Raw genomic sequence first — 22,277 nt, forward strand, 5'->3', positions numbered from 1 at the left:
AATTGTATAACGATTAAAATAATAAATTCAAGTGTTTATGTAATTATGAAATTTTTTTATTTTTAACTTGTTATTTATTTGAAAGATTTTTCTATATATGTAGGAAAGTTGGTCCTTTTATCTAAAATAAATCGTAAATAACAAAGACGCAAGTCATAATCGTTTTGAGAAAAAATGTAGTACAACATCGTAAACAAAAAGAAATATAAGAAATGTGTATAAAAACACGTAATACGATCCAAACCATGGGTCTTCAACTTGTTGTGTCTTCACGTCCATCCTTTGACTGCAACAACGACCAAACGAAACATTGACGATTGTGGTTGGGGATTCGTATACAACACGTGTCCCTTAAAACAAATTACGAGTCTCCCTAAAAGAACTTGTCTCCCCAGACATAACAGCCGAAGCAAAACGTGTTTGTGGCAACAGAAATAAAGAAAAAGAAATGGTGGAACCAAGTTAAAGAGGACTCCTATGTAATTTGCTACAAGGAAAGCGAAACTAAAAGAGTCCGGTTAAATTACCGGTACAAACTATTATCAGCCAATAACATATAACATAGTCTAATAAGTAAAAACTATTGAAATCTTCACTAGTTAAAAACTACATCATTGTCATGATGGCCTTACAGGTTCATAACTATTATACTTACATGACTCGGTTAACTATAGTATATCGAGTATTCGAGTGTGAGTCTAGACGTGTACAAATCGGGTATTTTTTAAACCCGAAACCGGGTAAGAACCGGTTCCGGGTATGGTCAACAAAAGTCAAACCGGGTCTGGGTAGAAACTGTTCTGGGTATACTCAGGTATTTGACCAGTTCCTCCGGTTTTTTTTCGGGTTTCAGGTAGAGTAGGGTCAGGTTTTGACCGGGTATTTCCGGTTCTAGTTCCAAGGAGAAATCCTATACCTGATCCTACCCGCGGGTCGGGTACGGATAGAAACCGGTTCCGGTTCGGACCCGACCTTTTTGTGCACCTGTTGTAGGTGAGTCCATGATGATTATACAAGTAGGAATGTCCTTGGCAACGGAAATGAAAGTTGTCGCTACAAACTGTATGAATTTTAATCGGACAATTAATCGTAGTTTAATTCGCCATAAACTTTAACGGGTTCATGAATATTTGAATTGAAACCAGCAGCTACTTCGTATACATGTAGCTTATAAAACATTTTCATTAGTCTAATAGTTTGATACCTATTTATATAAATAAACTGGTTTCACAAACAGTGGAATAATACAAAACTTATGAGTGGTGTCAATAAAACAATTATAAAAGGTTACTATTTACATCTTTACTCAATTTGCCATATGACAAAATAAGTTTAATCACAACAGACCAACTGCACAACTTAGATGCAACCTGTTCTCTAACCCTCTCAAGTGATGGCCCAATAGCATACACCTGTATACCGAAAATAACCGCTTGTTTAATTAATTTCATACGCATTTACTGAAACGGCAAAAGAAATGTGTAGATAAGATATAGCAATTTTGACCCGTTTAGTCATGAATGAGTTGATGTTAAAACACTAAAATAAAAAACTAGCTTATAAAGAAAAAAGTCAAAACAGGTCGAAAGCCCCAAAGTGAGCCATGATTTCAACTGTATTATTATTATTATAATAATAATAACAATAATAATTATAATAATAATAATCGAAAAAATCGATCCTACTGAAAACAAAGTTATGGTTCGTCGGCGTCGATGAGTTACTGTCCACGACCCGTTGAACTCTTTTCAGGAATGCACCAAGCCAACAACTTTGTTTTCAGTAGGATCGTTTTTTCCATTCGAAAGGGGGTTGCGACGCAACTTGTTTCCCGCTTACATGCCTCTCTATTGTAATAAGATCCTTTATTTTCAATTAGAATTGGTTTTGTAATAGCAAAAAAATAATTCAATACTTATAATTATTATTGACGTAAGTATTTTATTCTATCATATTACATTACTTTATGATAGCTATTATAGATATGCAGTTGATTTAAGATATTTTGGATTTGCAGCATGGTATTATGCAAATAGAATTTTACGTTTATGAGCAAATCAAATGTTAAAACTTTAATATTTAGTGTATGCGTTATTAGTTGAAACTGCTGGTCATTAGAATTGATTTAATTTTAAAGACCCTTTTGAGATATTGATTTTAGTATATCACACATAACAGCTAGTAAATTTCTTCAAAAACGAGCATATAGTAAAAAAGTGGGAGTTTGAAAAATCATATTTGATGATTGTAATTATTAGATATATGATAATGCAGAAAACAAGCCTGAGAAATTCTTTGCAATATAGATCTTGGAACCGAATTTTCTTTGGTAATATTCTAAGTTAACATTTAACTGAACATTGCAGAAACAATTATGAGAAGTAATCAAATGCATTTTGTGGATTTTTGACGAGAATTACATGTGACATTTAAGAAAACATAGATCCTCATATTGATGAATATCTCGAAATAATCCAGAAAACGTAATTGGTCACCTCATACTCGTTTTTGCAGCGCTCAGTCAAATGTTTTGCTAAAGTATTATACTAGAAAAATAAATTCTAATATCTAAGTATGCCAAGAATTTCTCCAGCTTGTTTTCTGCAATATCAAATATATAAATAACTAAAATTATCAAACAAGAATTTCCAATCTCTTGTTTTTTTACTAAAAACTCATCGTTTAAAAGAATCTACTAGCTCAAATTTGTTACTATTAGGTGTTATGTGTAATATTGAAAAAAATTCATTAGAGGTTCTATTATATTAATCAAATCTAATGACCAACAGTTTTAATCAAAAGTAAACGAATAAACTTTGATACAACACTAACCAGAAAAGCAGCTTTGCTAGGTAATCTCGTGACGTCCCTATGGTGTCACAGAAGTCATCACTATCATTTAGGAAGTTTTCTTGAGTTCCTATGTCTGAATCATATGTTGATTCGAAGGATGTATCTTCCTTGAAGAATCGTCTAGACGTACACTGTACAAGTTCACTTATAACTTCCCCAACCTCTAAAGATGATGGTCTAGATAGTTCATTCACCTGTTCCAACACGTAGACGAGTTGGTCTTCACTACTTTGAAAAATGATTAATATAACCATGATAGTTCATTAAGGTAACTAGTTCATTACCATGTCGAGATCCAATGACCGCAAGTAGTTCAAAAGATCATTGTCACTTTCTCTTGTATCTTCAATTAGTATATTTTCCTGTTTCCTAGCACGCAGTTCCTAAAAACACCCAAAAAGTTTTTCATTTTGAGAGTCAAAGATACAAATATAAAATTAGTCAACAAAATAAAATGAAACTGCAGATGATCACCTTCTTGACAGTAGATAGTTCTGATTCCAACTGTTGGATGTATTTCAAAGCTTCAGGAGTCAAATCACTCAAACAACTTTGAAGATGTAATCTCTCTGATTCAGACTCTTCGGTACAGCATTCTATCGCGACATTATCACATGAACACTCACTTTTATCAACCTTCTCTTCTGTAACCTCATCATTCTCGCCAGAATTTAGTCCTTTTGAACCATTGGAAGAACAAACTTCAAAGTTTCTCATCAACATAATCCTATACTCAGCATTCCACAAAGTATACCTAAAACATCACACACCACTCAAATTTTTAATCTACATGAACTTAGATTCATTGAATAGATAATAAATTATACTAATTAATATAAATTGCACTAAGTAATATTAAACTGTACTGATTAACATAAAGTTACACTATTTAACATAATTGCACCATTTAAAATAAAACTGTAAACATAAACTTGTACTAGTTAACTGTTGGGTTCGTAGGCCTTGTTGGCCCGGTTTATTATATGAAGTCAAAAGAGGAGACGGGTGTGGGCGGTCGGGCCCAAGCCCGGCCCGGTTTAGATTTCTTGCATAATAATTTACTAACCCTAGTTCAGTCTCTATATAAACAACATTATGTACTTGTAATATTTGTCACTCAATAAAGATATACCTAGTTGCCACCCGTGGACGTAGGTCAGTTTAGACCGAACCACGTTAAATCCTCGTGTTCGTTTACTGCTTTCGTGTCGTGTTCGGTTTCGTGTGTACGTTTAATCCTAACAAGTGGTATCAGAGCTTAGGTTCGAGATCACACGAAGAACACGGGAACCAGCCGAGTCGCCGCCAAACCATCCAGCCGCCGCCACCCTACTGCGCTAGGGTTCCGCTGCTGCCTACGGTTTTCCGATCGCCGTTAGGGTTTCCGCCGTCGTTTCGCCGCTACTAAACCCAGCCCGCGCGATCTGCGTTTTTTTGTTGGTTCCGTTTGAAAGCTGTAAGCATCGTATTGTTCGATTCCAGGTTGTCTCTTTTGTTTCCGCTAGTGGCGTTTGAACAGAGAAGAAAAGAAGGGTTTGTATTATTATTTTTCTCTTGAGATTCATGCCAGACTAGGAAAAGACAAGGAAAAACAATATTATTTTGTTGACAAGGGAGTTCAATGGCCACCAACTTTATCCAAATTGTTTAATTTTTTGAGAGGGTCTAGCTTGTTTATTTTGTTGGGCCCGAGATCCATTTAAGCAAGGGTCGAGATTCTATTTTGCAAAGTACGAGTCAAGAATAGTTGAATCAAGATCCTATTTTTCTTTGAAGAACAGTTTTAAGTCAGAAGAAGCGTTAAAGAAACGGAGAACCAGTGCCAACCGCGTTTGTCAGGTTTTATCGTTTCAGTTTAAAATTTCAGTTTCTGATTTACAGTTCGTATTTCCGCTGCGGTTTAAATTGGTTGATTTTTAACAGAGTTCAGTAGAACAGTCGTTAAGTTCAGGCTCGTGTTGCTGTGTCTGTCTCTGTTTTTTTTATCCAGTTTTTCGTTTTAGTCATTGCCATGGCAGAAGACGGAAAGGTTTCGATACAGAAGTTTGACGGACAGAAGTTCGGTTGGTGGAAGATGCAGATTGAGGCACTACTTTGTCAGAAAGACTTGGATATAGTGCTTGAGGATGAAAAACCAGAAAAGATGTCAGAAGCAGATTGGAAGAAGTTAGACAAGAAAGCTAGGGCTTGTATTACTTTGTCGTTGTCGGAAGATGTGGCGTTTAACATCATGAAAGAAACCACAGCACGTGATATGATGGAGGCGCTATCCAACATGTATGAGAAGCCTTCGGCAGCGAATAAAGTCTATCTTATCCGAGAGCTAGTGACAACAAGAATGAAAGAGGGTGGGTCAGTTACAACTCATATCAATAATCTTAATTCGATCTTGTCCCGCTTAGTGTCAGTTGACATTAAGTTTGATGATGAAGTTCAAGGCCTCTTGTTATTATCCTCTTTGCCCGACAGTTGGTCGCAAACAGTGACTGCAGTTTGTAGTTCGTCTACAAATATTACTTTCGATGGGATTCGAGATCTGATTCTGGGAGAAGATTCAAGACGCAGAAGTTCAGGTGAATCATCAGGCAATATGCTAGTCACAGAAGGTAGAGGTAGGGGAAAACAGCGAGGCAGTGGGAGCAGGAAGAGGAGTCAGTCTAAGACTCGTAAGGATATTGAATGTTGGGGTTGTAAAGAGAAAGGACACTTCAGGAATCAGTGTCCGAATGGTAAGAAAGAGGTGAACGTTACAGAAGACGACACAGATGACGGGGTCAGTAGTGATGAGGCTTTGGTTTGTAGTGTTGAGAGTAGCGTTGATGCTTGGGTGATGGATTCTGGTGCATCGTTTCATGCCACTCACTGTAGTGAAACGATGAAGAATCTTAAATTTGGGGATTTTGGAAAGGTTCGACTAGCGAATGATGATATTTTAGAGGTTACGAGTATGGGAGACGTTGATTTGATAACTTCAGCCGGTACTTCTTGGACTTTGAAAGACGTGAGGGTTATTCCAAGTTTGAAGAAACGTTTGATTTCAGTTGGGCAATTGGATGACCAGGGGCACGATGTTAAGTTCGGGAATGGGCAGTGGAAAGTAGTCAAAGGGAATCTCGTGGTTGCTCGTGGCAAGAAAATGGGTTCGTTGTATATGGTCGATATGTCACCGAAAGGAGTGGATCCAGTTTTGGTGAAAGACAAAGTCCGGTTCACAGAATCTCGTGGGCAGAAGAAGGTTCGTTTTGCAAGTAACAAACCCAGAGCCAAAGTGAAGATTCAGGATGAACGAGCTAGGAAGGTTAAATCAGTTGGGGGACATCGTGACAGTGGGAGCACAGGTCGTGTTTCAGTTACAGTTCCAGGTCGACAGTGGATTAAGAAAACCAGTATTCCAGCTGTAAAAGTCTCTCCAATGAATTACTTGCTGAATATGGAGAGTGTTTGTTCTCAGGTTATCTCAGGATCCGGTAGTTCGTTACAGTGGGAGCCGGTAGGGACAGAGAACGGGTCAGGGGCAGTTTCAGCCATGACTGACGTGTTGGAGCTCCGGGGAGCTTCGACGGGCCTTCAGGTTAATTGATGAGAAGGCGGTGGCAACTAGAAGAAGTTTAATATTCAGATTACAGAAGTACAATCAGGAGTGCAGACGAGAGTACTCAAGGCCTCCGAGTGGGAGATTGTTGGGTTCGTAGGCCTTGTTGGCCCGGTTTATTATATGAAGTCAAAAGAGGAGACGGGTGTGGGCGGTCGGGCCCAAGCCCGGCCCGGTTTAGATTTCTTGCATAATAATTTACTAACCCTAGTTCAGTCTCTATATAAACAACATTATGTACTTGTAATATTTGTCACTCAATAAAGATATACCTAGTTGCCACCCGTGGACGTAGGTCAGTTTAGACCGAACCACGTTAAATCCTCGTGTTCGTTTACTGCTTTCGTGTCGTGTTCGGTTTCGTGTGTACGTTTAATCCTAACATTAACATACTAATGTGGCGGTGGGCCCAGAGTAATGTCCTGTTTGAGGGGAGTTTGTGAAAACAGTAAAACATGTCTGTATTTTGTTCGGGCTTGCTCAAGCTACGTGTCAGGCTACATAAACACACCTTGTTTCCAAAGAAGAAACCTAAGGGGTTTCATGCCGTTTGTCTCACTACGTTTTAGTGTTTATGGAAGGCAAGGCAAGGCAAGTAATGACTTAGTTTTTAATGGCAAAACCGATCTTGGTGTCTAGTGTTGTGAGTGATATGAAGTCTCTTGGGTTTTCGTGGGTGAAAAGTCAATCGAAATTGTATAAATTTGTCTTGGGGGATTGGAAAGGCTTTAAGTTTTAGGGTGGGGGCGGTGTCGTTTTTACTTTGTCGGATGGTTATTATTAACACTAATTAACATAAAACTGAACAAATTAACATCAGCTTGAGCTAAATAACATAATATTATTAACACTAATTAACATAAAACTGAACTAATTAACATAAGCTTGAGCTAAATAACTTTAAATTAACACTAATTAACATAAAATTGAACTGAGCTAATTAACAAATACTTCGCACTAATTAACATAAAATTGAGCTGATAAACAAAAAAGTAGCACTAATTAACATAAATTAGCAGTAATTAACAAAAACCTTGCACTAATTAACCTAAAATTGATCTAATTAGCATAAAATTAACACTAATTAACATAAAATTGTGCTAATTAACACAAAATTCTGTACTAACTAACTTAAAATTGCACTAACTATTAACTAACAAAACTGTACTACTAATTAACATAAAATTGCCCTAATGAACATAAATTAGCACTAATTAACACAAAATTCTGTACTAATTAACATACAAAACCACATGTAATTAACATAAAATTGCACTGATTAACATAAAATTGAGCTAATTAACATAAAATTAAAACTAATCAACATAAATTTGAGCTAATTAACATAAAATTAAAACTAATTAACATAAAAGTTGAGCTAAATAACATAACATTAGCACTAGTTAACATAATATTAGCACAAATTAACATAAACCTAACACTAATTAACACAAAATCATGTACTAATTAACGAACAAAACCACAGGTAATCTCAATTTACCCTGTGATAAACCACAGGGGTGGTGTCGTTTTTACTACGTTTTCTACTTCCTGTTGGATGGTTGTAAGTAATTAGGCGGACTATGACTCGTTCAAAAAAAACACATAACAATTAACATATAATTGCACTGATTAATATAAAATTGCACTAATTAACAGAAAATTGCACTAATTAACATATAACTGTACTATTAATTAACATAAAATTGCACTAATTAATCTAAAATTGCACTGATTAACATAAAATTGAGCTAATTAACCTAAAACTGTACTGATTAACATAAAATTGAGATGATTAACATAAAATTAACACTGATTAACATAAAATTGCACTAATTAATCTAAAATTGCACAAATTAACATAAAATTGAACTGGTTAACATAAAATTGAGCTAATTAGCATAAAACTGTACTACTAATTAACATAAAACTGCACTAATTAATCTAAAATTGCACTGATTAATATAAAATTGAGCTAATTAGCATAAAATTAACATAAAAGTTGACCTAAATAACATAAAATTAGCACTAGTTAACATAAAATTGCACTGATCAACATAAAGTTGAGCTAATTAACACTAGTTAACATAAAACTTGAGCTAAATAAGATAAAATTAGAACTAGTTAACATAATATAGCCCTAATAAACATAAATTAGTACTAATTAACAAACAAAACCACAAATAATCTGAATTTACCCTGTGATAAACGACGAGGACAACAGCCGGTCAAGCGGCCGTTTGGAAACCCTAACCATAACCGTAAACTGATCGGACGGAAGCAATCCAAGCATCGTGGAAATCGTCTGCTTCATCGAGTCCTTGGCCGCATCCGAAACGCCTTTCGATATCACCGAACTATCCAACGGCTCGATCTTCTTCAACATATTCGCGATAACAGAGAACTCACGGTCGGAGTTTCGAGTGGATACGAAGTCATCGGAGACTCCGCCGCCGTCGAAGCCGGAGATGAGGCAGTTGGTGGTGATGGTGAGGTGACGTGGACGTCTGTTGGACGGTGGTAACGAACGGATGAGGAGGTTGTTAGGTGGTGGTTGGTGGTGGTGGTGTGAGAGTGAGAGGTTGGTGAATCGTGTGAGGAAGGAAGACGTTGAGGAAGCTGCCGCCATTGATGGTGATAATAATAATAATAATAATAATAATAATAATAATATTAATAATATCTCCGGCGAAGGCCTCAGACGACGATAACTGGTTATCTGTTGTCCACAAGAATATAATTGCAGTTTGGATTTGTTTGCTTCTGATTTGTGAATATGAATGGCAAGGTGTTGGACAATGTCCTTATCGGTTGACGTTTTTACATAATTGCCATTACTGGCGTAAACGAGCATGAGCTCGACTAGCCTGGAACTAGGGGTTCGTGCGGTTTTTGGGTAAAACTGAACCGAAAACCAAAACTTAAGTTTTTGGTGTTTTTGAAATCGTTCGGTTTCGGTTTTTGGTTTTTTTTTTTTTGTTTCGGTTTTTGCCATTTTAAGCTTGAAAATTTTAAGTCGAAAAAAAAGTTGATAAAAAATAATAAACTGTTATACATTTGATCAAAAATATTGTAGTTACATATTTATTAAATTTTTATAAATTACTTAAGATAAAAATATATAAAAAAAAACAAAGTTTTAGGAATTCAGTTCTGTTTTCGGTTTTTTATAAGCAAATCCAAAACCGAACCGTTAATGCGGTTTTTACAAAAACATAAAACCGAACCATCGGTTCGGTTTTTCGGTTTGGATTTTCGGTTTTTTGGTTTCGGATCGGTTTTTTTGGTTTCTTACACACCCCTAGCTGGAACTCGGTTTGTTTTGATCTACGAGGTTTAAGCTTGAGTCTCACTGGTTTCAAGCTCTTTTTCTAAAGCTCGGGGTTCCGCTCGCAAGTTATTTGTCAAAGCATGGTTTCACTCGTAAATTATTTACTAATTAATTAAATATGTTTTAATTTCTTTTATGCATTTCAAGAGAAATGTTAAACTAGCTTAAGCTCAATTTGAGCTCGGTTGTGCAGTATGAAATCAAAAAATTAAAACTTAAAAATACAAAATATTTGTTAAAACTCAACGAGCCTAAACAAGCTTCCTGCATTCATGCGAGTTTATGATTTCATCATTAGCAAATAACAATCACTATAGTCAAACAACTTTTCATCACATGTGTGACATTCGTCAAAATTTGAATCTCGATTTGTATTCGTGTTGTAAACCTTTATTATACAAACCCGACTCAACATCCTTTGTGTCTTTATTTATTTATTATATAATATTATTATATATCTCGATCACAAATAAACCATGTTTGTCATCATTTAGTGTTGTTAAGAAAAACATAAGAGGTTCAAACGGATTTTCGTAAACTCGTTATAAACTTTGGAAACCTTTAAACTCGTATTAAACTTTGATTGAAACTTGAGGGGCCGTTTTGAAAATATATAATACATATAAACCAACAAAAAACCCTAAACCTACCATTTATAACTCACAGCCCCTCCCTCTTTCTCTTTCACATTTCCGGCGCCGTTTCCGGCGTCCGGCGACATTCCGGCGACGACATTTCAGAGACATCACGCCATCTACGGCCACCACCTCCCACCGCACCACCACTCTCCCTTTTCCCTCGGTTTTCCGACAGCCACCTCCGACGGCCCGGAGCTTCGCCTCTCTCCGTCTCTCTCTCTCTCTCTCCCTGTCTCTCTCTTTATCTCACTCGATTCGCCCTCCATATTAACGAATCCAGTCGCCGCTGCCGTGACGGTTGAACTCCGGCCAGCATCTTCATAGCGTCGAACTGGCATCTATTCGAGGTAATATAATTTCAATTTCGTCTTAGCTTCCTAATCGATATCTCTAACTTTCGAATCTGTAAATTTTTAGACGAATGCTTTGAAAAGGTTTAGGAGCTTGTATGAGTTTAACAAGAGATCCCTAAATTTCAAATTTCATTTTTAGATATTTATTTATTTATCTTTCTGCCATCACGTGCTCATCTTATGGTTAGACAAGGACTCTTGCAATTTATTTAATGCACTGTGTGTTTTTGAAACCTAAGTCATTTTTTTATTATTCCATATGAAATCATTATTTGCCACCATGGTTTTATTCTAGACTAAGTATAACTAAATTTATTTAACAAGTCTTGGATAAAACTAAATTATATATGTTTCCGTCTAACTAAATGGATGGCTTATTTAGTTAAGAAATTCATTTATAACTATGTCTTTTATAAATCGTATTTCTTTTATAAAAAAAAGAAAGAAAAAAAAATACTTAATACAACTATTTGTTTAAAAGGGATGATAAACAATTATTGAACATATAGGTTGTTTTCAAAACCAACATGTTAAATCCTATTCGAAAGTTAGAAGGGAAATTTAAATTCTAACCAAAGCAACATCAAAGACCAGCTCGTGTTCGTAGTTCGATTCGTTTACGGTACGTTTATATCGAGAACTTGTTCGTTAAGGTTCGGATTTAGTCTAGAAATCATAGATCTGTGTTAGTATGGTAAAAACGAATCCAACAAAGCTAAACTTACTGAAATTGATTACAGTTTGATAGGTTAACTGTTAGTATGAAGAAACCCGTATGTAGATGCATAAATCGCATCCATTAAATGTGAATGTTTGGCCGATTTGATGATTGGAGTTTGTAGGCGCTGGTCAGACGATTCCATTGATACCAAAATCGTGACGTTTCGTTAAGAAACGAAGATTTAATTGCAAATCTAAGTTCTGTTGATTGTGGGTGTTCTTGACGATTTTGACTTTAACCTTGAGTCAAAGTCTGGATAAGAACTGTTGATAATTCGTTAAGGTTGGGTGATTCGTTACGCGGTCATAACGAATGGGACTCATTCGTGTGACTTGATAACGAATCAGCCCGTAATTCGTTAAATGCCCATTCGTTCTGTCAAAGTAACGAATTAGCTACCAGTTCGTTATGTTCAAGTAACGAATCAGATGAAGATAAGGTAACGAATCAGTTAGCGAATCAGACTCAATTCATTACAATTGAGATAGCGAACTAGGACATTCGTTATAGCGAATGAAGGAGGATTTTGTAACGAATTAGACTTTGAAATAAATACAGAAGTGGCCCCTGGACTTGTGAAAGAATGAGATAATTACATAATAGCCCTTGGACATTGATAATTTATGAAAGATTCCTTTAAAGGTTAATGAGTAACGATTAACTAACCGGGTAATGATTCAATGAAGTAAAACTGGCTTAGACGAGTAAGACTAATTAAGTAGCATTGGGAGTGGCTAGAGTAGTATTTAATATTTGCAATTATTAAACAGTTAGTCGTGCACAGCTCAAGGAGGAATAACGAATAGCAGAAGAAGTAATCGAGTTCAGGTGAGTTTCTAGCCCCATTATTGTTATGTTTTCGGGGCTGTGTGCATACTCGATGTGTTTGTTAATACATTTATCCTAAGTGATAACTGTATGCCATATGTGCTATATGTGATAGATATGAATGATTGCTTGTCGGTACGCGAACGATCAGATATTGCGCATACTGTCAGGTTATAAATAAAGATATGAATGTTATATGTAATGTATAGATGATGTATGACCGTGATAGATGAATGCTTGTCGGGGCGTGAACGATCTTCGGATATTGCACGTATCGACAAGGAGTATGATTGTCAAATGAATGATGTGTAGAGAGCCTAGAGTGTTCTTATGCTACGATGTGATTTTTGTATATGCAAATAAGTGTATGCAGGTACAGGAATGGCAAATGAGTTCTATATCTGACTTAGTAAGTTAGGATGGCAAATCCCTCTAACTTCCGTTGGACATAGACTTGGCATGTGATGGCATAGTTAAGGACGACGGGCCTTATACGTGTCATAGATGATAGATGAGAACGTGGTTAAGGACTGTGGACCTTATACGTGTTTACGAAATAAGATTCGGCATGGGAAAGGACTGCAGACCTTATACTTGCTGTAATTGTGTTGTGATAGCATAGGGTAGGACTGCGGACCTCTTACGTGCTAATAAATAGGTTGTAACACAGGGAGAGACTGCGGACCTTGCACGTGTTGTCAATATAGGATGGTACAGGGAAGGACTGTGGACTTTGTACGTACCATAAATTGTGAACATAGGTAAGGACGCGGACCTTTTTCGTGTTCACGACCCTGAGTATAGGTATAGACGGCGGACTATGAACATACTCTCGGTGGATTTAGGTAGGTAGTAGTAAGTATATATGTAGAATAGAAGATTAACTGGTTAAGTATGAATATGTATCTTCGGATACATAAGTATGTATGATATGCATATGTATTGTATGTTACCTGATTAACTAGAACTCACTCAGCGTAGCTGACTTTTAGTATGCACGCAGGTATATATGTTTATCGTGATGGCATGAGGATGGCATGTGGCATGGATTGAACGGCTGGCATCTGAAGATAGAAGAAACGATGTTTTAATTATGATGCTTTATGCTATGGTTTTTAAGAAAAGATTGAATGTTTTGTAGCGAATGTTTAATGTTTTATATTCCGAGAAAGTTTTAATAAACTCTAATCTGTAGAACTGTGTTTATGAGTAAATCTAACATCCAAAGGTGAGGCACCGGTAACTGGGCCTTACAAGTTGGTATCAGAGCAAAGTTCGAGAGATTTAAGCATCCTATATGCTTAGACTCGAACAGAGAATGGGATTTAAGTAAGGAAAAAAAAAGGAAGATGCCAGTTCGAGATAGCCATGTGTCACTCAAGCAAGCTCGGTAAAGGTAAAGTGTGTTGGTGCATAGTGTCAGTAGTTCAGTATCTAGCGTTTTGTATGTGTCTGTAATAGTATTGAATTGTTTGGTTTAGTATTTGATGTAATGTTACACAAATTCGCCTGATGTAGGCGAACTTGTGGACAAGCGAAGTTAGGACAACTTCGCCTAACGTGTTAGGCGAAGTTGTCAAGGTGTATTTAACCTCAACGTACGGCTTGTTTTGTAAGGTTCTGGGGAGAACGTGTTGGTACATGATGTCAGTAGTTCAGTGTCTAGTGTCTGTAATCGAGTTAGTTGGATTTGTATTTGGATGTAAGCGAAGTTCTCACAAGTTCGCTGATATAGGCGAACTTGTGGAACAAGCGAAGTTAGGGACAACTTCGCCTAAACATGCTAGGCGAAGTTGTCGTGTTATATAAACTGCTAGGTTACGACTAGATCAGTAGACGAGTTAGAGTTTTAGTTTTTACGAGTTATTCAGTTTGTGTAATCGGTGATCAGTGAATCACGTGTTTCCAGTTGCAATACAACGTGTCTTTGTTTATTGTAACGTGTGTTTGATCGTGTTAACGTGTATCGTCATCTACGCTCGTATCGTCTTACGTAGGGATTCCGCACCTTCGTAGAACGAGATATTCCGTGTAGATCCGGCTGGGAACCTACAATTGGTATCAGAGCTTTTGCTCATGATTGTGTGGTTCGGGATTATCACGCGGGTGTAGAAATCGTTCCGTTCGACTATTCGCGGGACGAGTTTACCGAGTTTTTGAGTCCTACTCACCTCCCACCGTCATAAACAACCCATTACACCTTCGCATACCTCGCAAAACGTCAAAATCAAACCTGCAAAATCATCGTGTTCATCAGGCGAAGTTGCCGCTACTGTTTGTAGGGTTTAGGCGAAGATATAAGGTTAAGCGAAGTTATCCACAACTTCGCCTACCTCACAAGTTCGCTTATCTCAAGCGAAGTTATCCACAACTTCGCCAAATCAGGCGAATTTAAAAGGGAGCGAAGTTAAGAATTCAAGCGAAGTTAAGACTCAAGCGAAGTTATCCACAACTTTGCCTATATTACTGTTAAGAATAAAATTTTTATATTTCGGGTTTTTTTGTGTTTTCGTAAAAGATGACTTCAATAAATATTACGGAACTGGTAAAGATGGAAGTGGAAGCGGGTTCAGCTACTAAGGCACCGAAAATGCTTAAGGGTACCGATTTTGTGGCGTGGAAAGATCGGTTTGAGCAGTACGTTAAATACCAAGACGCTAAGATGTGGGTGTGCATTCAAGACGGATACATTCCACCAACTGCTTTGTATGAGGGTCGTGAACAGATTAAGAAATACAACAAGATGGAAAAGGAAGAAAAGAAGATGTATGAGGCTGAAAGCAAAGCTCATGCTGCGATTACAATGGCTCTTCCACAAGAGATTCTTCACACCTTCAGGAAGTATAAAACCGCTAGAGAGCTATGGGAAGCACTTGAAAACCGATTTGAAGGTAATGTGGGGATTCGTGCATCCAAGATTAAACTACTCAAAACCCAATTCTCGGTGTTCAAGTATTTGAAGAATGAATCACTTGATGATATCATCACGAGATATTATCACCTGATGACTGAACTCAGCAATTATTCTATTGCTTACAAAGAAGAGGAGATCGTAGAAAAGCTTCTTGATGCTCTCCCACCGAAATGGGAGATGTATACTGTCTTGATGAGAGAAGATAAAGAGTTTGCCGACTATGACTTGGAAACAGCAGTCAACAAACTACGAACTTTTGAACTTAACATGGTTCGAAAAGAGACACCAACTGATCAGGTTCAGGATCCGGGAATGTATGGTGCAAAAGTTAACTCAAGTTCAAGTTCGAAGTCTGAATCATCTGCTTACTACTCAAAGGGAGACTCGGGCGCTAACTCAACACATGAAGGTCATGTAACTCTCAACATGGATGGTGATGTATGTTTCGTAGCTGGTGGAACAAATGCTTCTAAACCTCAAACAACCAATGGTAGTTTCTCTTCAAGTGTTCCTAACAACAACTACTCTAAGATGCCCATGAGTGTTAAATCTGCTGAACAGCAGTTTGCTCTCTATGCATCTTTCGAAAACTACATTAAAGGTAAGATTGTTGACCCTGCAACTTTAGACGAAGACTATGATCAGATCGATGCTGATGATCTGGAAGAGATGGATCTGCAGTGGCAGATGGCGATGATTGTAAGAAGGGTTAAAAGGTTTATGAAGAAGACTGGTAGAAAGTTTGTTGGTGAAAGACCAGGTTTTGATAAGTCAAAGGTTCGGTGTTACAACTGTCAACAGAATGGCCACTTTGCTAAAGAATGCACAAATGACAGAGTTGAACGTAGTCAGAACAGGTCTACACAACAGAGTGGTGGAAGTAATGAGAATAGGGCGATGATATCTAGACAGAATGGGGAATACAATTGGAATCTGCATGTTGAGGAAGTGTTCGAACAGGCCAATTTGGCGAACATCGAAACTGCAGGAAGTGAGAAAGTGACTGGAGAAAATCAAGCTTACATGGCAGAAGTGACAGATCAGCTCTCCGAGGTAAGTAATAGTACTAAACTCTCTTGTACGAAATGTGAAAATCTGTCTGAACAATTGAAAACAATAACTGATCAGTTTGTTAGTTTGGATGCTCAATTTAAAACATTAAAAGATGATCATCATTACACTAAAGCTAGAGAAAACAGTTACAAGGTAAAAATAAAAGCTAGTGAGAAAGATATTAGAAGTCTTAAAGCCAGTCTAGCTGAGAAAATACAAGTAATTGATCTTAGCTATGAGGTGTTAGAAGAGAAAACCAAACTAATAGCTGAAAGGGATAAACAGATAGCTGATCACCAGGTGAAAGTGGTGGAACTAAATAGAAAACTTGAGCAATTTAGAAATTCCTCCGCTATACTTGATCACCTCGTAAGTGATCAAAGTTCCCCAGTTAAAAGGGGAGGAATTGGATATCATGAAGTTCCACCACCTTATAATCATAACTACACTTATGATCCTAGTAATCAGAAATCTGTTGATGTTGAAATTGGTCAGACAGTTCCGGTTAAGGTTACGATTAAAGATCCAGAAGTTAGTAAAGGCGAAACGAGTAAGCCTGTTTCTAATGTTAAGATTTCTGTTCCTAGTCCTGTCTCATCAAATTCGGACAAGTCATCCGAGTCGAGTGAGACAAAAGAAGAGGCAGTGTTACCAAAACGTAGAGAGGAAAATAAAACAACTGAAAAGAATTCTCCACTAAACCCGTATGTCCCACCATATGTTAGACAAACGGGGAGTAATGCAGCCTCAACATCTAAAACAACTATTGATACGAAAGTTGAACACAGGAGTTGTTTCAGATGCAATCAAATAGGACACCTGATTGCTGATTGCCCTCTAAAGCAGAGATTCAGAGGTATGAGGCCTTCAAAAACTGAGAATAGAACTAACGGTAATTACTATAATTGTAAAAATGAAAATTCATCAAAGTTCAGATATTGGACTAATCCAGGTTTTCAAAGAAATCGATCTCAGTTTTTCCCTGTTAACAACCAAACCATTAGTAATAATTCATTTAATTCACGAAGGTTTGGATGGCCTCATAGTCAATCTACAAGAAGGTATCCTTTTAGGACTTACAGATATCATACTAACACTAACTTTGGACAGCCAAAGTACGGGATGTATCGACCCAAGACCAATAGGTCTTGGGTCCCCAAATTTTAATCCTCTGCTTTAATCGTGCAGGAACAATTGAACAGGGCTGCAAATAATCTATGGGTTGTGGATAGCGGCTGTTCCTGGCACATGACGGGTAACAAGAATTTGTTACACGAATGGAAACCTGTTCAGGGAGGAAGAGTGAGTTTTGCTGGAGAGAGTGGTGGAAGGATTACTGGAATTGGGACGGTGACTAATGGTAAAATGACGTTAGAGAAAGTGAATTTCGTTGAAGAACTGAAGCATAATCTGCTGAGTGTATCGCAGATCTGTGACAAAGATTACACTGTGCACTTTACCAAGAATGAAGCAATCGTACTGTATCCTGGTTTCAAGATACCAGAGGATTGGATAGTAATGAAGGCTCCAACGGAAAAGAATACGTATGTTATGGACATGAGGTCGACTGAGATGGCAACAGAAGAATCGTGTCTTCTGTCAAAAGCAACTGAATCGGAGTCCGAGTTATGGCATCGAAGAATGGGGCATATTCATCTTCAGAAAATGAACTACATTGTCAAGAATGGGCTGGTGCTGGGTGTTCCCTTGAAATATTTCAACTTTGAAGACCAATGCTTATCGCGCAAAAAGGGAAAGCAACACAAGAAATCTCATCACACCAAGAAGGTTAATTCAATAGTCAGTACCCTAGACCTACTTCACATGGATCTCTTCGGTCCCGTGAATGTAAAAAGCCTAGGTGGAACATCATACTGTTTGGTGATCACTGATGATTTCTCTCGATATTCTTGGGTATATTTCCTGAAGACAAAGGATGAAACGGTGCAGATGGTAATAAATTTGATTACCAAGGTTGAGAATATTATGGGGAAAAAGGTTAAATACATCAGGAGTGACAATGGGACAGAGTTCAAAAACTATCAGATGGAGATCTTCTGCTTACAGAAAGGGATTGACCACCAGTACAGCGCTCCGTATACTCCGCAACAAAATGGAGTGGCTGAGATGAAGAACATAACGTTAATTGAAGGAGCCAGAACCATGCTGGCTGATTCTAAACTTCCTGTGGTGTTCTGGGCTGAAGCTGTTGCTACAGCCTGTTATATCCTTAATAGAGTGTTAACTGTTAAAAGATTGAATAAAACATGTTATGAACTTATGCATGGGAGAAAGCCTAACTTGAGTGGTCTCGAACCATTCGGGTCCCCGTGTTCGATATTAAAGACGAACTCAAAATTTGGTGAAATAGCCGACGAAGGTATTTTAGTCGGATATGTTGTTGGGACTCCCAACAGACGAGTCTTTAATGTATCGACCAGCAAGGTTGAGGTGGTGTGTAACACTGATATCACAAGTTACAAATCACCAATACCAAGCACGGGACCCGCTGGGGCTTTCGACTATGATAGGCTTTTTAAATCTTTTAACATGCCTTACTTGGATTGTGCAGAAGTTGATGAGAGAATTGCTACGAAGATGCTTTATGATGAGGAAGACAATTATGTGCAACGACCGAAGTACGATGAATGTCAGCCTTCCTCGTCAAATGCTATTGATACCCCTGTTGCCTCTACAGAAGAGGAATTCTTCAATCCGTTTCACTCTCAACAACAATCACCCATTGATGAGCTACCTTCGAACCTGGAAGACAATCTGCAAGTCAGTTCGGTTCTGACTACGAGTGTTCACAAAAATCACCCTTTGGAGAACGTGATAGGTGATTTGTCCGACGGTGTACAAACAAGACGAAGCTTGAATGAGCACACTTGTGTTTACACAAGCATTAAAGATACAGGCATCATTAACGAATGCTTGTACACCTGCTTCATCAGCCAGATTGAACCAAAGAACTATCAAATGGCTCTCAAGGACAGCTCGTGGGTTGAAGCCATGCAAGAAGAGTTAGCCCAGTTCAAGAAGATGGAGGTATGGAATTTGGTTGCAAAACCGAAAAATGTGCATGCGATTGGCACAAAATGGGTTTTCAAATGCAAGAGAGATGAAAAAGGGATAATTATCAGGAACAAGGCGAGGCTGGTTGTAAAGGGTTTTAATCAGCAGGAGGGGATCGACTACAATGAAGTGTTTGCTCCTGTGGCGAGATTGGAAGCGATTCGTTTGTTTTTGGCATTTGCTGCACACAAGGAGATGAAGGTGTTCCAGTTAGATGTGAAGAGTGCGTTTCTTAATGGTAAAGTCGATGAGGTTGTGTACGTTGAGCAACCTCCGGGTTTTCCTGACCCAGACTTTCCTGATCACGTGTACAAGCTAAGTAAAGCACTGTATGGGCTACATCCTCCCCTCGTGCCTGGTACTCAACTCTATCCGATTACTTGCTTGAAAATGAATTTGAAAAGGGAAAGATCGAAGCACACTGTTCTTTAAGAGAAAATGAAGCGACTTTCTTCTGGTGCAAGTCTACGTGGACGACATCATCTTTGCTGCATCAAAAGTCGCCATGTGTCAGGAATTTGAAGCCGTCATGAAAAAGAGGTTTGAAATGAGTGCTATGGGTGAACTAACTTTCTTTTTAGGACTGCAGGTTGATCAGAAGAAAGATGGGATGTTCATTCATCAAACTAAATATGTCCATGACGTTCTCAAACGCTTCAAGATGGAGGACAGCACTCCATTTGATACTCCAGTTTGCGTCAACCATAAACTGGGTGCTGATTCAGATAGCGATGCAGACGTGGACCCCACCCAATATCGGGCAATCATAGGTTCTTTAATGTACTTAACTGCTTCAAGACCTGATATTATGTTTGCAGTTTGTCTTTGTGCTCGCTTTCAGGCAAACCCAAAGGAATCTCACATGAAGGGTGTGAAGAGGATATTGCGATATCTCAAAGGCAAGCCTAAGCTAGGGTACACTAAAGGAGGAGACTTGGAGTTAGTCGCCTACACAGATTCTGATTATGGAGGATGCAATCAGAATCGGAAGTCAACAATAGGTGGATGTCAGTTTCTTGGAGGCAGATTAGTGTCATGGCAGTGCAAGAAGCAGACCTCAGTCGCCATTTCTACCTGTGAAGCAGAATACATGGCAGCATCGAACTGCTGCTCCCAGGTTCTTTGGATACAACAGCAATTGCGCGATTATGGTCTGAATTTCACTCATACTCCTATTTGCATAGATAACACTTCTGTTATCTCAGTAACTAACAATCCCGTAAAGCATAGCAAAACTAAACACATTGACATCCGTCATCATTTTATACGGGATTGTGCTGAGAAGAAATTGATTGTGCTCGAAAAGGTTGATACGTTAGATAATTTCGCTGACTTGTTTACTAAAGCGTTTGACAAAACTCGTTTTCAAAACCTTGTTGAGCTGAATGGGATGATCAATCCCGAGTAACCGTGTTTTTTGTCTTTGTTTAAAAAAAAAACGTCACTATCGCTTAGAATTATGTCGGTTGCCTCAGTTTGAAGGACATATCTTCGGATATGTTTGGTCCTCATTTCTACTTGTAGAATATAAGGATAGCCATTAACCAGATGACTGAAAGTGACCGGGGCGGTTTATGACGTGTTCTTAATTTTTTCGCTGAAAATTAGTCGTTCATACTTAGTTAGAGGGACACATACTTGTATGTGGTCGGTCCAGCTGATCCATTGGATCTTTAGGATAGCCGTTTACCAGAAAACTTCGACGTAATCGGGGCGATAGAAGTTAAAAATTTTTAAGGGAGATGAAATTATTTTTCAAGTCTACTACTTCGTAAGAAGTTTCTTTACTATGTTTAAAAGAAAATTGATCCAACCTTGGAAAGTGATAGACAAACTGATTCTGTGTGCTTAACTAGTGAAGTTATTAGGCCTAAAAGACTTTAGAACAGTCATTGTATGTCATGGTAGCTTTTTATGGTGCGTAAAAGTAGAAGTGATACAAACTAAATCTCCTCGATTTTACGTGGAAACTCCTTAAGAGTTGTGTATGTCTCCGCATATATCTTTCCGAATGATAGGGAGAAAAGCGATTACCCAGTCATACACGAGCCCGTGAGTGTTCTGATTCCCGTGAAGATAGCGTGTCAAGAAACTGCAGTGATCCAGATTCGGGACTTGCAGTTGTTTACTACTCTGAAGTTTATTGTAAATACTTAAAAAAAATGTGTGTTATTGAGACATTCTAGAGTTCATAATTTTAATACTTCTCAATCAAGATGTAAGAAAGAGAACGGGAAGAAGAGTCTAAAGATCGAAGAGTACTTACTATTTAATCAGACACTACGGGTCGAGGTCAACTCGGGGTGACTTGGGGAAAGCCAAATACGCTTTGAGAATAGATAGGAGGCATCATAATCTCTGAGGTGTTGCCCATTTAAGTTTTGAGCTTAATTGAACCTAACCCGTATCACAGAAACAATGAAAACCATTCTAAGTTATTTACCTGCTTACAACCTGTTTCTTTATGTCATAATACAGCTGAACATGGATCTGTGTGACAGTCACTTAATTAGTATGATTCCTGTTCGGATCTTTTCTAAAACATGGTAGTCCCTGTCGAGACTGAAATTTGATCCCGTGTACTTTATTTTTAAAATTTTATTCTACTTATGTAGTTGTATGATTTTATACCTGGTTACTTGGTCTTGATTGTATCATTTAACTCTTTAAAGGATGTTTTAAAACTTAATTGCAAATTGTTCAAATTATGGGGTTTCTTTTGTAAAGTTTAATACCGGCGAACTTATCCATAACTTCGCCTGCAATAGGCGAAGTTATCCATAACTTCGCCTGTACAACTTTGACCCTATATAAAGGAAATTTTAGGTCAGACTTGTTATTATTTTCAAAATCCGGCGAACTTATCTTCCTGTAACCCTAAGCGAACTTATTGCATCGAATCATCTATGTTGGGCTGTA

At 37.8% G+C, this 22,277-nt stretch overlaps 1 protein-coding gene across 1 annotated transcript; it reads right to left on the minus strand.

Moving 5' to 3' along the window:
- Positions 1 to 1,225: 1,225 nt before the first annotated feature.
- LOC143556376 (uncharacterized) lies at positions 1,226 to 9,155 on the minus strand. The gene is made up of 5 exons (XM_077045712.1): positions 8,644 to 9,155; positions 3,328 to 3,607; positions 3,138 to 3,236; positions 2,833 to 3,047; positions 1,226 to 1,412 (listed from the first exon to the last, which is right to left on the minus strand). The coding sequence occupies exons 1-5, from the start codon at positions 9,072 to 9,074 to the stop codon at positions 1,337 to 1,339; spliced, it is 1,101 nt and encodes a 366-aa protein (XP_076901827.1). The 5' UTR covers positions 9,075 to 9,155; the 3' UTR covers positions 1,226 to 1,336.
- Between the last annotated feature and the right edge of the window lie 13,122 nt (positions 9,156 to 22,277).

The sequence above is a fragment of the Bidens hawaiensis genome, unplaced genomic scaffold (genome assembly GCF_021521415.1).
Source record: "Bidens hawaiensis isolate Kalapana, Puna unplaced genomic scaffold, B.hawaiensis_p1.1 tig00018568_1, whole genome shotgun sequence".
Classification (NCBI taxonomy): domain Eukaryota; kingdom Viridiplantae; phylum Streptophyta; class Magnoliopsida; order Asterales; family Asteraceae; genus Bidens; species Bidens hawaiensis.

Coding starts and splice junctions, on each gene's coding strand:
- LOC143556376 (XM_077045712.1), bottom strand. CDS start 9,074: ATGGCGGCAGCTTCCTCAACGTCTTCCTTCCTCACACGATTCACCAAC. Junction 3,608..8,643: donor TCCTCGTCGTTTATCACAGG/GTAAATTCAGAT, acceptor GTGATGTTTTAG/GTATACTTTGTGGAATGCTG. Junction 1,413..2,832: donor CTAGCAAAGCTGCTTTTCTG/GTTAGTGTTGTA, acceptor TTCGGTATACAG/GTGTATGCTATTGGGCCATC.